The 18,312-nt window shown below is 42.2% G+C and overlaps 1 protein-coding gene across 1 annotated transcript; it reads left to right on the forward strand.

The window, feature by feature from the left end:
- Nucleotides 1-3,264: 3,264 nt before the first annotated feature.
- On the forward strand, nucleotides 3,265-14,976 carry PDK4 (pyruvate dehydrogenase kinase 4). The gene is made up of 11 exons (XM_081882870.1): nucleotides 3,265-3,576; nucleotides 6,382-6,523; nucleotides 7,447-7,518; nucleotides 7,873-8,057; nucleotides 8,758-8,847; nucleotides 9,604-9,681; nucleotides 10,225-10,301; nucleotides 10,542-10,640; nucleotides 11,128-11,235; nucleotides 11,906-12,019; nucleotides 12,666-14,976. The coding sequence occupies exons 1-11, from the start codon at nucleotides 3,447-3,449 to the stop codon at nucleotides 12,807-12,809; spliced, it is 1,239 nt and encodes a 412-aa protein (XP_081738996.1). The 5' UTR covers nucleotides 3,265-3,446; the 3' UTR covers nucleotides 12,810-14,976.
- The last annotated feature ends 3,336 nt before the right edge of the window (nucleotides 14,977-18,312 follow it).

An 18,312-nucleotide genomic window follows, 5' to 3' on the forward strand; every position in this document is an offset into this window, starting at 1 on the left:
TGCTAGCACCAGTCTGGCGCATGAGGGTGGGGGACACGGGAAGGAAGCATTCCTATAGTATAGGGCACTCAACTGGCATTTCTACCTACCTGAACTCTGAGCCTTCCCCCCCCCCCCTTGTTCTGGCCTGCCTCTCTTCTAAGAAAAATGCAAGCTCTTGCTGGAAGCCACTGGTGGGGAGAGTGTTCCTATGATTCCCAAATGCTTCAGCATCTTTTTGTTCCTTTAGCTGCTTGATATAATCAGAGCATGGCAAAGTTGGAAGGGATCCCAAGGGTCATCTAGTACAACCCCCAGCAATGCAAGGATCCTGCCCACAGCCAGCCCAGGCTGGGCTCCAAACTCCAGGCTTCTGGTTACCATTGTAATTCTGCATGGTGTGGAGAAAGGGGAGAGAGAAATGTGTTGCTTACACTCTCATAACACTGATATGAGATCCACACCATGCAGTCCTTTCAATAACTAAAGTCTAAAGGGCTGTCACATGGAGGATGGAGCAAGCTTGCTTTCTCCTGCTCTAGAAGCCCTTAGGGCCTGAAGCAGTGACTCTCCTTCCTTGGAGGTTTTTAAGCAGCGCTTGGATGGCCATCAGTCATGGATCATCTAGTTGAGATTCCTGCATTGCAGGGGCTGGACTATATGGCCCTCATGGTCCCTTCCAACTCTACAATTCTATGATGCTATATTTTAAAGAGCATCCAATGCACCTTTAAAGCACATGACTTCCCCCGAAATGATTCATGCCATTGTGGCTTCCCTTTCACAGACCTACAATCCCTAGAACCCCTAACAAACTACAATTCCCAGGATCATTTGGGGGAAGACATTTGGGTTTTAGAACAGGGATAAAGAACTTGCAGTTTGCTCACCCCCATTTCCTAGGAACTGGGAATGGAAAGCTCAAGTGCTTCTAACAGTGTGATTATAGGGAGCATCATGTATAAAATATTGAATGTAATAGGGTTATTAAGGTAATTGTATCAGAATTATTATGGGAATGTCAAGGAGGGAGGGGGAAAGGGAGAGTGTGGAATTCTGGTGGTGAGTGAGGATTAGATGAGGATTTGTAAGGGAGTTTGAATGTGAGGCAGTTGAGAGTCAGTTGAGAGCAGTGGGTTCTGGAAGGGGTGGTTGAGCAACTAACTATTCATTTTAGGATCAGTAGTCTAGTCGTCATTTTTGTAATAAAGCAGCATATAAGATAAAGGGAATTTGAGGCCATAAGCTCAGGTATACACACCATCCTACAATCATTTAGTGAATCATCCATACAGTCTCCTTTAGTGAGGGTGCAGTACCTAGGATCTAGACCAAACATTGATATTTTTTGCTCTTTTCTAGTTTCATAGGTTTATGTTCTGGTTCTTATATGTAATAGGGGTGGGGGCTCTTTAAATACTGGGGGCTGCCACACACTTCTTTTCTTCTTTAAAAAAATAATTTCCCCTCATTTTCAAAAGCACATGCACTGTCTCTTCAGGTTCTTCAGTTACATTTGTTTAGACATTGGTGTTATATGCAGTATTGTATAGGGTTGGGAAGAAAAGAGTGACCACCCCGCATAATCAACACAGTGCACCCACACCATTTGAAGGGAAATGCCCATCTCCTTTATGAAGCCCCCACAGCCCCTAGAAGTTGGCTCCTATGGCACTTATGGAATGAGAGTTCAAATCCCCACTCACTCATTAAGCTCATTGGGCAACCTTGAGCCAGTCACTGTCTCTTAGCCTAACCTACCTCACAGGGTTGTTGTTGGATAAAACAGGGAAGGGAGGAACCACGTGTGGCCTCTCCTTGCACATCATGGAGAAATGCTGGTATATAAAAGTAAAAAAAGTATATAGAAAGGGAATGATGCTACCCTTTGGGGGGGGGGAAACCCCACCTCCATGGTTCGAACGCTGCCTAATTCCACATTTACCATTCTTTTAAAAGCCTCACTTTCCCAGTGCTTCTTGAACACCAACTCCCCTCAAAAGAATGTGAAGATATTGCAATCATGCTATCGTGACAACTAACCGATTGCAGTGCCAGAAAACAACCCCCTTCCAGCCTCAAGTCCGTGAAACCATTGGAAGGAGCACATCTTGATTTGTGTGCTAAAATGGGACGGTTTATATTTAGGATGTTTTGCTAGGGTGGGGGAGGATAATTTTTCAGAAGGGCACTTCTTCTCTTTTCAGGGAGCGAGCACGTTTCTCTCACAATGTGCAGCCGCCACCACACGTTCCCCCACAATTTACATATAAGCTAAACAAGCTATAGCTTAGGGCCCCGGCCCCCCCCCAAAAAAAAAAATTAAAGGGGGAAAAACTGGATGTACATTTCCAAATATAAGATAAAAAACAAGTAAAATAAAACCTACATACAGCAACAGCGTTTTGTGTTGACCTCTCCTGGGATGTAAGCAATGGGCCCCGCCTGCTAGCCTGCTCCCTAAAATATCACTGGTTTGCTCATTTCTATATACAGGGTGCCGACATTCTGCATGTGCAAATGGCTTTAGATACATGTTAGGTCCATCAATTGCCATAAAGCATATACAGTATTCAGCACAAAAAACAGCGACAAATTGTTGAGAAAGGACAGCTGGACATATAAAGGGCCCCATTACCTTCAGTAGCTTAAGGCCTCATCAAACCTAAATCCGGCCCTGCCCCCCCCCCGCCTCGTTTCCCGTCCCTTGAAGCGCCCCCGCGCCGGGTGTTCTCCTGCTTCTTGGAAAAACCGGCACATCCCGCCTCCTCCCTCAGGAATCGGGCCGAGCTGTTTATCGCCCGAGGCCCGCCCGAAGTCAAAGCGCCCACAGTACGGATACAGCCTTCCCATTGGCCCTTTCTGGTAAAACGACCCGCCAATGACGAGCGGGTCTGGCCGCGCTCCATTCTCTCTTCTCCCCCCCCCCCGCCCTCCCAACTCCAACGGCTCAGTCTCGCGCCGGTCATTTGACGGTTTCTCCAACGGCAGGAGGGGGCGGGGGGGAGAGAACTAAGGCTCGGGACTTGGACGAGGGAGGATGACACCGTGTCCTTCCATCCCCCAACTGCGTAAACAAGGGCAAGTGGGTCGAAAGAGAGAAAGACACACCCACTTTCCGTGTGCCGCCTCCTCCGCCACGCCCCTCTCCCTTGCCTCCCACAGCAGCCGAGGCTTCTAAGCGACGAAGGGCTAAAGGTCGCCACACACGCACGCGAGATACCTGGAAGGGGGGGAGGTGGCTGTGGGAAGAGCCAGCTCGGGGCAGTTAGCCTCCGGAGAGGGGGCGTGGCTTGGCGCTCGCGCTCCGGACACGCCCCCCGGAGGGAGGGTTCGAAGTGGTAAATAAGGGGCCGCACGTGCAGGGCGCGAGGCGAAAGGGTTCGAGCGGAGGAACCTCGCAGAAACACATACACTCCAGCCGTTGCTCACGGTCATCGTTTCGCTGGTGCTGGCGCCGCGGAGCCATGAAGGCCGCTCGCATCGCGATTCGCAGCGCGGCCCCCTTGGCGGGCGGGGAGCGGGCGCCCCGAGAGGTGGAGCATTTTGCCCGCTACTCTCCGTCGCCGCTGTCCATCAAGCAGTTCCTGGATTTCGGTGAGGGCAGTTGCGGTGCGATCGACGCGTGTGTGAGAGAGGGAGAGTGGGGGCGGCACGGGGTGGCCGCTGTGGGGCAATGCCTGAGCAAAAGGGTGGCGGGGGGGGGTGTTGAGGTGGTCGCTGGTGATGGGAGATGGCCTTTTGGGACACCGCCTAGTAGGGTCCTGCTTGAGATGACTGGGTGTGTGTGTGTATAAGAGGTGCAGTTTAGTGTGGAGAAGCCATAAGGCTTAATGGTCTTATGGACCCCCCTCCCCCATAGATCAGCCTGGTACCCCCCAGATGCTGTTGGACTGCCAGCCCCAGACAACATCTGGAGGGGCGCCAGGTTGGCAAAAGCTGCTACAGATAGCAAAGTCTATGACTGCACTCACTTCAAGTTGTGGGAAGTCAGTCCTGTTGCATTAGGGGGCTCATTCTGTTAAGTGGGGTACCCCTGGTCCTCTGTCCTTGTATGCATGGGTTGGGTTTCCAAAGCAGTGTAAGCTGAGGGAAAGGAAAACGATTTTGCTTTGGGGTGGGTGTGTCTGGATAATATTCCCAAGAGGGATGGGGTGGGTGTGGAATGTTATCTCCATCTTTTCTTATTGGCTTGCATTCAAGCAAATTGCAGTGGGGTAGCTATGTGCATCTATCACAGCAAAACCAAAAGCAAACAAGTCTCGGCTACCTTAAAGTGCTTAATCAAGTTCTTTGTTACATCGGCTTCTGTGGACTGGAGTCTGGTTCATCAAGTGAATTCATCTGATGCAATCCACACATTTGATGCTATGGGATCTAGTCCAAAGGAGTTCATGCCACGATCTCGTAGGCTGCAACCTTATGTACACTTCTCTGGGAGTGAGCACTGTTGACAGGGTGAGCCCAAGACATTTTAGTACCTGAGCCAAACCACAAAATGGTGACCTCTCACCTCACCAGGGAGGAAGGGGTGAGTGAAGATCTGTATCAGGTGCAAGGGGGGAATAAAGATCTACATTGAGATCTGTTGTCCCTCTGGATTATGGTGGGCCAGCCCTGACTATTAACCTTGCTTCTTAGTAAACTTGCACTACAAATCTTTAAGGATCCTCAAACCTCCCTTTGGTTTATTCATCTTTTGCCCTTGTACTCTAGCTGAAGTTTTCATTTGTTGTTAGCATGTCTTAGGACTGCACAGAGCTCCATTGAACTGTCACCTGTTGAGCATATCAATTTTTTCATCTTTTTTCTATATGGTTTTGGTATGCAACAATGTTATGCAACAATTTTGGTTCTATTAGAAAGCAAATGTGCAGGGAGAGTTTTGCAGGAAATTACTATAGTTTACAGGAATTCTCAATTCTCAAGTTAAAAAAAATTGTATGTTCTTTCCCTTCATATGGTACTTATTAGATCTATTATGCAATCAAATGTGAAGCATTTGGAAATAGTTCACCTAAGTAAACATTTGTCTACATGCCTGTGTTTCTAAAATATCTTTTTCTTAGTCACTGAAATTGGTTCTATACTTTTTAATGTTAGCTTTTAAGATCTATAAAGAAGCAGTTTTACTTTTTTTAAAAAATGGCAGCTTTTCAAGGGTGCTTTCTAGGAATCTTCATAGTTGTTTACTCTATTCTCATTGGCTCAAGTTGCTTCACATGTTCTATTACAAATTCTAGAAAAAATGGTAATAACTTCAAGTCACAAAGTATGAAAATAGGATTTTGTCCTCTAGTTTTGATTAATTGGATAAGTAATTTTCAGCATTGCTCAGTTTATTACTTTTAGCCTGGCCACCCATAGTAGACAAGGATAGCCTTTGTTAGTTTATTATTGCTGACACTGTATTCAGTCATTCTTCAGCCATCAGTGTCAGTCTGTTGTGTGATAGAAAAAGCAATGGAAGGACCTGTTTTTCATTTAGTAGATTCAGTTTAAAACTTTACAACTTATAAGCAGAAAAAAAATTAATCACCCAGCTGCTAGATATGTAAATACACATGCCAGTGTGTTAGGTGTGGTCTGCTACTTGCAGCTAAAAGGAATTATTTAAAGCAGTAGTAATTTTGCCAAAGCTTTCTATACACGCTTGTGGTTTCACCAAATCTCTGTTGTGGCTGGTTAGCAATGATTGGCTTTTGTTCGTCTCTATTTTCTATGAGGGCCCACAATTTTTACTTGTAGAAAAGCCAAAGGCATTTTAAAATTACATACTCTTAATGTTAAGTAGTACTGTACTTGTTGAACTTAGAGTAAAGCATTGTGAAATTTATATGCATTTGTGGGGGTGGGTTTGTTAATATCTCGAGACAGAAAGTGTTCATTCTTCTGAACACTTGGTGGAACACAGCTGGGATATGGCCTAGTCCACTTTTCATAAGTATGGTCCTGTGCATGTTTACTGAGAACTAAGTCCTACCAAGTTCAGTGCAATTTACTGTCAAGAAAGTGCACATAGGATTGCAGCTTAGACCTTTTTCTTAATCCTTGCCAAGAAATTGTAACTACATATAATATGGCTTAAATCAATAATAGTTTATAGCTGATTTTATCTGTGGTAAGTCATATCATAGCTCTGTTCCCTAAGAGCACATTGGTATTGGGGAAATGTGTGACAAGCAGAAGACACCTGATGATTTTCAGAAATTACTTTGTATTTACTGCTGCCATTGTGCAAAACATCCTTTAGTTCTAATAACTAGCAGTCGCTACAGGATCTTGCACTGTTAGCTGAGCTACTTGATTCTATAACATAAAGTTGACATATGATATCTTGAAGCTATTCCTTATGGTGCTTATATGGAAAACAACTTAAACGAGCTGGCTTTTGTTTTTCAGGGTCAACTAATGCATGCGAGAAAACATCTTTTTCTTTTCTTCGGCATGAACTTCCTGTGAGGCTAGCAAATATCCTAAAAGAAATCGACTTCCTCCCTAGCCGACTGTTAAGCACTCCTTCAGTACAGTTGGTAAAAAGTTGGTAAGTAGCCAAACTTACGTAACACATTTTACTACGTTCAACTTAATCCTGCTTTTGTATTTTAAATTTCAGAAAGCTTCATATTTACTTTGCAACAGTAACAAGAACCTTTACAGTGTTACCTTGAGTTACAAACGCCTCGGGTTACAAACGCTTTAGGTTACAAACTCCGCTAACCTGGAAGAGTTACCTCGAGTTGAGAACTTTGCCCCAGAATGAGAACGGAAATCGTGTGCCAGCGGCAGCAAGAGGCCCCATTAGCGAAAGCACGCCTCTAGTTAAGAACAGTTACAGGTTAACAACAGACCTCCAGAACGAATTAAGTTCATTACTAGAGGCAGCACTGTATTTGAAGCCTCACAAGTCGCTAGTAAAATGCAGATCATTATATCAAGGCCATAGAATAGAAAAGCAAGTGCTGGACGCACAACTATGACATCCTCTGTAGTCATTTTATAGCTTCAGCGGCTGCTTGTTAAATGTGAACCAAGATGCTGTGAAGCCTCACATAATTGTCTTCTGCCCATGGAGTGTTATCATAATGATGACATTCTGCACAGTCAAGATAAAGGAACTGCGTTTTAACAGCTGCTGTGTTTGTGCACAGATTTGGTGGCATTGTTTGCGTCCTTGGTATGTGCAATGCTGCATACCAACTGATACCACACACATTTTAAAAAACATATAATAGTGAGCTGGAGATAGCTTAAGAGGCATGCATACAAACATTGAGGCAGGCACATATGAATTTAAAATATTTTTTCTACTCCTAAACTTAACTGAAGTACTAGTAGTCTGTTTGCTCATAGTTTGCCTTCTACTTGAGGTCACCGAGTTACTGAATTGCTAAAGCAATCTGATCTGTCCAGTCAACTTTCCCTGGCCTGTATGAATAATTCATGGTTTACTTTGCGTATTAACAGGTATGTTGAAAGTCTAATGGAGCTAGTGGAGTTCCGTGACAAAAAATCAGATGACCACAAAGTTCTATCAAAGTAAGTTCTTATGAGTTGTGTTGTTAGTAGCTTTACTTGCTTCACAGTAACAGCTGACTTGATGGGTCGCTCAACTAACTAAGCATGAACATTATTCAATTCAGAATACAGAGACTACTGATCATATGATAATGATCAGAAGCTTTTAACAGCATAGCTAACTGACACCTGATATTGCAAAAAATGACACATTGAAATAAAACAATTCAGCAATAAATTATAAACTGTAAAGATAGCATTAAGATGCTTCAATTGTCTTGACAGAATGAATGGTGAAAAAAATAACTTATTTCAGTTTTGCTTTGCTGCCTTCGTCAGATAGGCCAAGTCTAAAGTTATCCCCCCCCTTCCCAGTTTCATAGATGCCATTGTCAAAGTCCGAAATCGGCACCATGATGTAGTGCCCACAATGGCACAAGGGGTTCTAGAATACAGAGATTCTTCCAAGATGGATCCATTCATCAATCAAAACATCCAGTACTTCTTGGATCGCTTTTACATGAACCGGATATCTATTCGAATGTTAATAAACCAGCACAGTAAGTTGTTTTTCCATCCCTTTGACAAGTTGATTTTAATGTTTTGTCAAACATTCTTAGAAATATTTGATGAACTGTGGATTTTATTAATCATTTATCTTTGCTGGTTGTAAAAAGAAAAATGACAAGTGTAGATGATGTAAATTATTAGGAGAGGGAGAACAAGGGTCAAAAGCAGAAAGTAGTTAGGTAATAAACAGTATAGCCAAAAAGCAATGAAATGTGTGTGCACAACAACTCCAGTACTAAAACCTGGTACAGTACTACAGACAAGGGGAAATGCATTGTGATACAGATGCCTCCAGATTAGAAAAATGTAAATGCCAAAGCACTTCACTGTAGTAGATAGAATAGCAGATAAAACCTAGTTCAGCAATGAAGCTCACTAGATGGCCTTCAGCAAATCACTGACCCTTGGCCCATCATCCCTTACAAAGCAGTTATAAATATAAAGTTGGATAGTCCCTTCTATGTCAACATGAGCTCTTGGGGGAAGGAGAGATAAGACAGGGCTGCCATACGTCCGGATTGCCCCAGACATTACAGGGATTTAAAAGGTGGAATTGAAGGTCAGGGGGAATTTCCAAAAGGTGGCAATTTGCCCTTTTTATTATTGCTAAAAATCATTCTTTAGATAGCTGTAATGAATTACTTTGAGCAACCTGGAAAAAAATGACCATTTTGTCTTTTATTTCAACAGCGCTTATTTTTGATAACAATAACAATGTGGGTAATCCAAAGCACATTGGATGCATTGACCCTTGCTGTGACGTTGTGGATTTGGTGCATGGTACGTATATGGAATTGTCAGCATCCCCTGGTGGATTCAGCTACATGTAGAGAATATGTCCTTTGCTTAGGTGCATTAACAAGTTTAAGAAAGTGAAAGAATTGCCAGTCTTTTGTGAGTATCCTGGCTTCACATCTAAGTACAGAATATTTTGAGGAAGGACTGCAGCATTTCCCTTGCGTGCAGAAGGCCCCATGTGCCTTTTCAGGTGGGGCTGGGAAAAGATTCTTCCTAAAACCCTGGAGAGCATCTGCCAGTCAAGAGTCAACTGTGCTTAGGAAGAGTCAATTGCACTATGGTATAAGACAACTCCATATGTTCATGTGTATACCTACCTGCATATTCTGACCGTCATGAGACAGGGATCCTGGCAAGTTGCACACTTTTACACTCAGTAGTGAGTGAATGAAGGGTGGAATGCCTGTTTTTAACGGGTCATCAGAATTTTCTCATGCAGTCAGGTGGCATTGCATTTCTGTTGGGTACAGCCCTATTCAGCCTGCTGCATGCAAGATCTGTTGATTTCCACGTGACAGACATGTGCAGCTAGAAGTCTTGGGTAATATTTAACTGATATTTCAGTGGCATTCTGTGCCTTAATGCTGACAGTTATAATTCAGCTTTCTGTATACAGAAGCCTTATTTCAATGCTAGAGAGCACAGCCTGGAGTAGTCTAGTATCTAGGATATGCCTAATGATGCATAAGAGTTTGTGTTAAATCGTGCTTCATTTTTTCTTATTAAAATGAATTCCAGATGCTTTCCAGAGTGCCCAGATGCTTTGTGACCAATACTATTTCGCTTCTCCAGACTTAAAGCTTACTCAAGTGAATGGTGAGCGCATTTTCCTCTTTTCCACCGTATCAGGGTAGCTCTTTGGTTTCTCCTCTTTAGAAGCTTTTTGCTCTTACTGCTGACCCATTTGTCTAGAATTGGAGGCTTACCATTTCCCCCCCCCCCCCTTGAGAAAGTGCTAAATTTGCACGGTTGCATTCATTCATATGATGCAATATGCCAGACCTGAATGAGCACATGGACATGTAATTCTGATAGGGTTGGCATCCGCATTTCCTTAAAAGAAATCAAAAGAAGAAATTAGCTTAGCTGCAAATCCACCATTATAATAGTTCAAGGATGTTTTTGCTCATGAAGGATGGATTGCAGGAAGTTTGTACTTCTTCAATACAATGCAAACTTCTGCAAAACAAGAACATTCATAACTACAGTACTATAGAATAACAAAGGATAACAAATTTCAGGATGCAGTGTTAAATGCACAGATCTTAATTAAAAAAATTTATTGTGGACACACAATAACAATTGTTTGAAATTGAATAGCAGCTGTGTGCTGATTATTGTTTGTGCATCTTCCTGCAGGAAAGGCAGCTGGACAGCCTATCCACATAGTATATGTACCATCCCACCTCTTTCACATGCTGTTTGAACTTTTCAAGGTTTGTGTTTGCAATTATGAAACATTGATTTTTTTTTTGCCTCCATATTTATGTGTGTGTTAGCAGCAGCATTTGTTCAGCACTGTTTTTACTATTTTGCTTGATGCCTTGGACTCCTTTGGAAGGAAGAAGTGGAATAGAAATCTAATGATACTTTAGTATATTGACTGGAATTAAAAATGGCAAAAATTAGAGCAACTCAGATTGAATTAAGTCCTCCTGATTCTTCGTTTCTCCTAGAATGCAATGAGAGCAACAGTTGAACACCAGGAAAACAAACCTTCCCTTGATCCAGTTGAGGTGACCGTTGTACTTGGAAAGGAAGACCTGTCAATTAAGGTATCTTACAAGGCTTTTTTCCCAATACAATAGGTGCAACATGTAATATAAACTTGCAAATGGGGCACTTCCAGACAACCTGTTTATTGAGCATTTTTCCTGATTTGTTTTTGAGGAGGTTTAATGATGTTGTATCACCAGCATTATCTCACTGTTCCCATGCATTTCCCTAGCACTTTCTGTATTGCCAGTATGTGACTGAATCCCACCCCAAAATAGTGACCGTCTGGAAGCATCTAGAGTCTCATAGATTTAAAAAGATTTGGTGTGGAATAGATGGGTAGTGAATTGCAGCAAAATTACAACAAGCTGTCGCTAGCCAAATACTGCTTTGGACAGTATTGATTTTTAAGGGAAAGATAAGCAAATTTGATACAGGATGATCCTTAAAGCAGAAATGATTTAGTGGCTTTGTGCGGGCATTAGTGATACTTTAACAAGGATTAGAAACATGCATTTAATACCTTTTGTGTGTGTTCTCAACTAGATATCTGATAGAGGGGGTGGTGTTCCAGTGAGAAAAATAGAAAGCCTCTTCAGCTACACATATTCTACAGCACCAAAACCTGTGATGGAAAAGAATTCTACTCCTCTGGTAAGAGATGAAGCTATAAGAATTAAGCTGTAAGATGAGAGCTGAGTCTTTGTAGCGGCCCTTGTTCTTGTCAAGGACTTGGATTCTGAGTTCATTGACAAAAACAATGCTTCCAGGTGTACACGTAAGCACGCCTGATATCTGTAGTGACTCAGCCATGCTGATCACTTCCAATTCATAGAAACAGCCTTGTTCTGGTTGCACAAATCCAGACTCTGGATGGGGGTGCACATCAGGGTTTCTGTATTGGGAGGAGAGCAGTATTGTCTTAGCCCCCTCCTGTAGTTTGGTGTGTACAATTTATACTCAGGTTTACCCCTCCCAGGCCTGATAGTGACCCAATACTTGGCATGTATTTCCACCTCTTCCCCTTTCTGTTCAGCATTACTAATTATGTAGATAAGCACCCACTGAGGAGCCTCCAAAACTAGGTCAGTAGTGTTGCATTATTTTAGATTGCCTTTGTTTATAATGCAAACTACGACTGCATTATACAGGAGAGAACTTGCTTTCCTCATATTTCTCCTGTGAAGAATCATTGTAGAGCACATCATTTTTTGTTGGGACTCCATACCAATAGGATCTGCACAGTGTGACACTTGTACAGTACTTAGCCTAGGAAAGAAGGACCCCATCATTCCAATTAACAAAATGCCTCATTTCTTTCTAGGCTGGTTTTGGTTATGGCTTACCCATTTCTCGCCTGTATGCTAAATACTTCCATGGGAACCTCAATCTGTGTTCCATCTCTGGTTATGGAACAGATGCTCTCATCTACTTAAAGGTATGTTCTGCCCGTCCCCAATCCCAGTAATTTTGTAGTGCTGCAACTGTGCCTATCACCAGCTTATTTGAATCAAGTTTGTTTTTAATTTATTAGTAACTTGAGGTTTATTACTTTAAAGACAGTACTTTGTATCAATTGTACATTAGTCATCAGCGAGTCTTTGCAGAATATGCTCTTCAAAAGACTGCTGTTGCCTTTGTCTAAGTAGGTCATTGTAACTTATTTTATTATTTGGATTACAAGCCATCTTGGCTATTTTATAGAAATATAGAAGTATTACAATGTGATAAATTAAAAAATAATTGAAAGTATGTGCCAAAATGAGAGTTCTTAATAAATTAGATTGGCCACCTTCACATTAAAAATAATCTGACTTTGCTTTTCCCACAAATACTGAGTTTAGTATCTCTCACTACTTGTCATTCCTGTATTATCAGTTAGTGTTCTATCTTTAAGATTGTTATAAGTGTGGTCCATCATAAATTTCAGTCTCAAAAGATTGGCAGAACAATCAAGTCTCAAACTTTGAATCAAACTTGTTCCAGGCTGTATGTTTGCTCATAACTAGGCTCAGTTAAAAAAAATCAGTTTACTACATTGATAGTAATGGTGTAATCTAACTATATTTGGTCTTGCTTTCCAGGCCCTTTCCACAGACTCTGTAGAGAAACTTCCTGTTTTCAACAAGTCTGTTTCGAAGCATTATCAAACCACTATAGAAGCAGATGATTGGTGTGTTCCAAGTAAAGAACCAAAGAATATGTCAAGGCAGACTGCAACTGCATGAAATCTGCATTTCTCCAGAACACTGAAAGTGGATCAAACCAATGTTTCAGATAGGACTAATGAAACAAATAACTAGAAGTCATTTCTCTTCTATACCAGGATTTAGCAAGAGAAGAAATTATATGGAACACATGATTACAGCATAGACTGCATGTGCTGTATTTGTACTACAGCATGTCTAATGATAATGGATATGTTAGGAGAATCAAAATGCATAGAAAGATGTGCACATCATTTCTTTTCAGCTTTTTGAAATTTAAATTAACACTCCCAAGTACTAATGTTTTCAGACTTCTGAGGTGGGACTTGATAATATTCAAAAAACATTATGTTGTTGTTGAACTCCAGTACACATCAATTTTCCCCTAATCCAGTCAGTAGGTATTTCATCCTATTATAAAATTATGACTTTAAGTATATTTGACATGCTCAGCCGACAAAGTCTAGTTGAAAGAGCACCGACAACAGGCTACCTTGACTGCAGTTGTTTGGCTTGATCAAGAGTGCAATGCTGAAAGTTTCATATTTCTAAACTTGCTCCAAATGGTGAACATTACTTGAATTTTTAAATGTAAAATAGCTGTATTTATGTATAGCATTTTCATTGCTTTTCTAATGCTGAGATTTTGCTCTTCTTGGAGAAGAATCTTAAAGTGATGTCAAGGAAGTGACGGTTAGATATTGTGAAGATAAAAGTTTATTAGCTGTATCTTGGTGTATGGCTCACAGCTCAGTACAGTGAAGGAGCAGCAGTACAAATAGGGTATTTTAAAGATACTTAAATTGCAAGTCATTGAGCAGGATATGAAGCTGTTTGTGAGAGGGGAGATGGGTTCTCTAAATGGTACTGTTACTATGTATGTGTGTGCACACCCAACTATGTTTTCAGGGTGTAAATTTGAATCATGTATGTTAATTTGAGGGCCACCTGCCACAGCTCAATTTGAAAAAAAAAAGTGACTTTCAATGCTGTAAATGTTAAGATTACTCTTGAGACATTTGCAGGGATGTGATGATAAAACAGGTTGTGGAAGATACTGTGCCTGTATCGAAAATGCATAAGGAACAGCTGTGAGAAATATGATTTCTTTGTGTAACTGCAAAGAATGAGGGTGGCAGAGTGTCTCTTTTTGTGAAGAGGTCATCGGGAGAATATTCCATTCCAAATTGTGCTGCTAAAAGGCAGAGAATTTGATCAGGGCCCAGCTACTGACAACCCAGGTCAGTCTTCTTTTTTAAAAAAAGCAATAATGTTCTAAAGAGTTAAAACTACTTTATGTTTAAAATGATCGCTATCTGTGGAGATTTAGTGTCTGCTCAGTTGTGGACAGCAATGAAGCTCCCACATTTGCTGATGTCCATTTTTGCTGTGGACATTGGGTTCAGTTGAATTGGTAATCCCAGCCATGTGAGGCTATTATGTGCAGTTGGTACCCTGTACCAACAAAAGGCTTAACAGCTAACATTGCTGGAGTATTGGATGTTTTTGTTCCTTCCTGTTGTCATTGTGGTTCAGTTTTGGGAAATGCTGAAGATTTTTGTTCTGCTGCAGTGCCTATTTGTATATGCTTGATTATGAGGAAACAAGTGTGTGGGTGACATGCTAATTGCTATTGCATACTTGAGATGAAGAACTAAGGGGTGAGGTCTTAATGCTGTGCATTAAGTTAGTGTTATGGTGTTATCACAGTGGCAGCATTACATAACAAGATGAATGTCATTCATATATAATCCGCATATGTTCACCCATAATGTTTGGATAACTGTGATAGAATTTGTGCCTTTCATACAGTGCATACAATCTGCTAAAGACGAGTTGTTTTTACTGTTTTAATAACCTATACTGTCAGTCTATGCAGTGTTTCTGAAAAGAACCAAAGGTGCCATCTTTCTGTCACAGACCATATTATCACGCTAAATGGATACTAGAATTCCTTTTGCTGAATTATATGGCTGCAGTAAAGGCAAGCCTAAGTATGCCATTGACTTTGAGCAAAATAAGCTTTTGGTGCTGTTTTATGCTCAGTACAAAGTGAAAAATGCAGTGTAAAAAAACCCCAAATTTTTGAAGACTGAATTATTTCTTCCACAGTGTGCCTTCGAGTTCAGGTGTACTCGAGATGTATTATAAGATTTTTAATAAAATTGTGGTGTTTTTTTTAAAAAAATACTGCTTGACTCTTTTCTTCTCCACCCTCCTCTTAAATCATGCAAGCAATGAATTGCCTGTTACATGGTTGATTTCTAAATTACATGTCCTTGTTATTGGGGGGGTCGGACATTATTGCTTCCATTTTTGGTCCAACAGTTTATTTCTAGTTGTTGCTCAGTTATTACTGCTATTCTATAGCTTGTAAACAGTAACATTGTCACTCCTCTCAAACAGTGAACTCTAGTAGCTGAGCGCTTAGCAGTCTGGAAGCAAAATTAAGGTAGTGGTTTCTATCTACATGGTTGGGCAGTTCCTCAGATATGCAGGTGTAAGAGAAAAAGCACCCCAAAAGACCTTGAAATTTTTTTTGAGGCTTCTGTATATAATGGAATGTTGGTATGGAAATAAATGGGGAAGACACAACCCACTTACTCAGCCCCCTAATAATTTACAGTAATTGCAGGAGGGAGGGAATGAGGATTAGGGAAATGTTTTTTAAACTCACAGCATACAAGGACCCTGTCCCCACACAGGGAAGTCTTGAAGGCAAGGCTAAAGCCAATACACTTTCAGTTTGCCATGTGCCATCATCCTCACCTGCTTACTATCTACGGTATAAAGATCATTTTGTTCACAGGCAACATGTAAACTCCAGCTTCGTAGCACAATAACATACCACGGAAAAGTCTCATGATGTGCAAAAAGAAAAAGTCAATCCTGGCTCCCTCGTTCTGAACTAGAGAATTCCTATTGTGGGTTTGGAGAATTCCTCTTTTGGGGTTGTGATATGCTGCAACGTTTTGTTCAGAGTCCAATTTGTCTTGGTGTACAGACTCATTTAAGAGCCGTAAATCCCACAACTACCCTTGCCGATGCAAAGCTAGAGACAGTTCCTACTCATCCCACACAATTATATTGGGGGCATAATCCCTTGTGGGAGCAGATAACCAGAATGTCATGACAGCCCTGGAGCTGGTTTTGAATGTCAGGGGCCCCATCTGAAGTAGAGGAAAATGTCTGCTGCTTAGCTACATTGAGCTATTATTTTTAGAGGTGGGTGTTTAGAATGGGGAGGAGAAAGTCTTGAGCTCTAGCACCCATTGTTTTAGAAAGTAAGCACTCCTCTCAGAATGCTGAAAGGAAAAAGAGAGCCAGAAAACAATGAATATCAAGAATTAGAGTACTGTATTGGTTAAGCAGTAGTATAAACGTTAAGGCCTGACAGAAAAGTCTTCCCAGGCTTGTTTTGTGACCTTTTCAACAGTGACACCTGTGGCTTTCTAGGTGGAGAAAATTCAGCAATTTATTTTTTTAAATGGAACTTGTTTTGCCAAGTTTGGACTGGGTCTCAACAGAAACAAAGAAGAATGCTTCTCATGTACTACTAAAAAAACTTTAAACTATAAAATCTTTCTCCCTTTAAGGTCCATGTAAGTCCTTGCCAGTTTTTCAAAAGCCCTGTGCAAACAGTTCATCAATCTATGTATACATTGCACAATCATAACTTGAAATTAGTTTCTCTGGCTTATTCTATAGCTGTTCACAGCCTCTCTCTGCTTTATATAGTGCCTGTCTACCTTTTGATTAGAAATACTTTGCCCTTTGCCGTGCACTTGTTTGCTCTGCAAACTTTAAAGGAACTCATTTTTTTTAAAAAAAGTTCTTGTTACATCACCTTATGTAACTAGGTTACATAAAGGGAAACTTTCAGATAAGGCAGCTTAGGAACACCACCTTCCTGGGGCAATGTCTCCAGATAACAGCTGTAATAGCTAGCTTAAAGGAGAGTGGGCAGGAATGAGTGGGGTTCGAAGTATACAAGTGTGTGCCACTTGATTCAGCAAATTCGGGAATAATTCATTGCAAAGTTCTTTTTCAATATGTGGGTTTCTTTTGGATCCTGACAACAGGTGTACACACACACACACACAAACAAACAGCAACATCATCCTTCTAGGTTGCTGCTGTTTCTGCTTCCCAGATGGGAAACAGACTAGAAATATAAAATTGTGGGTTCCAACTGGCTGGTCCAGACACCCCCTTTTTATATCCACTCTAGGAATGTTGTATTTGACTGCTCTGTGTTTCACACCCCACAAAAATGCCCAAGGCCAGACAGCGAATCCATGGTACAGAATCCTGAGCTTTTGTTGGGGGCCACCTTGTTCCTGTTTAGCAAACTTTTTCAGCAGGGGGCCAGTCCACTGTCCCTCAGACCTTGTGGGGGGCTGGACTATATTTTTTGGGGGAAATGAATTCCTATGCGCCACAAATAACCCAGAGATGCATTTTAAGTAAAAGCACACATTCTACTCATGTAAAAACCCGCTGATTCCCAGACCATCTGCTGGCCGGATTTAGAAGGTGATTGGGCCGGATCTGGCCCCCAGGCCTTAGTTTGCCTACCCATGGGCTAAATCATGCTGTCAGGCTAAAGCCATGTTGCCCATACTACTTATTAAATGAATTCAAATTGGTACTGTCAGGGTTTCTGGGAGAGAGGAGGAGATGACAGAGGAGACGGAGAGCGAGTGGGAGGAGGGGCAGAAGGATGAGGAAGAAGATGACGGAATTCTGAGGGAATCCACGAGTCTGAGCAGCGAGTCAGAGGATTCTCAAAAGGGGGTTACCTTAATCAAGCAAAAGGGAGGAGAAGGGAGAAGCGGAGAGGAGCCCAGTGGAAGACAGACGCAGCAAGAGGCGTCTCAGCCGGAACGGAGTAAAGGGGGTGGAGTCGTCAGCCTCTCGGAGGGAGCAGGATTAGGAGAGAACAGAGAAAGGGGGTTGGAGCAAGGTGTTCAGCCGGAAAGGGTGGAGAGCAGAACAAGGGGTGGTGTAGCGGTCGAAAGAAAGGTCAGCAGCAACGTACGCGCGCCAAGTTCAAACGTAGAGGCGCGCGGAAGTGGAGAGAGCTCAGGGGAGGAGCCCGGCCCTAAAGCCAGAAGGAGGGGGGAAGAGGCGGCAGAGGATTCAGCCTCAGGCGAGTCACGGAGAGAGGGAACCCAGGGGGGCAGGAAGACCCTGCGGAAAAGAAAGGAGAGGAAGAGGTGGTCTAGAGCCAGGCTATTAAGTTGGTGTGGAAGAGGGGAGGAGTCAGAGGGGACTTCAGCGGTCTAACGTGACAGACGTACGGCCACGATGCTGAACTGTACGAGAAGCAGAAATCTTCAATAAACTTTTCCTGTAAATAAACTGCAACGGAGTGAGGTCTCTTGTGAGCTGGGACCCGTCCTGGGTGGCCGTGACAGTAAGTCCCCTCTCAGAAAGCAAAAATTTTTTTTTGCGAAGCTCACGAACGGGAGCAGCCATGAGCGCTGAGGAGCAGCTGGTTGCACTGCGGGATCAGGTTACC

This window comes from Podarcis melisellensis (assembly GCF_964234715.1).
Source record: "Podarcis melisellensis genome assembly, chromosome: 12".
Classification (NCBI taxonomy): domain Eukaryota; kingdom Metazoa; phylum Chordata; class Lepidosauria; order Squamata; family Lacertidae; genus Podarcis; species Podarcis melisellensis.

Bases quoted from the DNA above. Each gene is read 5' to 3' on its own strand.
- PDK4 (XM_081882870.1), top strand. From the start codon at position 3,447: ATGAAGGCCGCTCGCATCGCGATTCGCAGCGCGGCCCCCTTGGCGGGC. The intron at 3,577-6,381 runs GTGAGGGCAGTT...TTTGTTTTTCAG, and splicing joins CAAGCAGTTCCTGGATTTCG to GGTCAACTAATGCATGCGAG. The intron at 12,020-12,665 runs GTATGTTCTGCC...CTTGCTTTCCAG, and splicing joins ATGCTCTCATCTACTTAAAG to GCCCTTTCCACAGACTCTGT.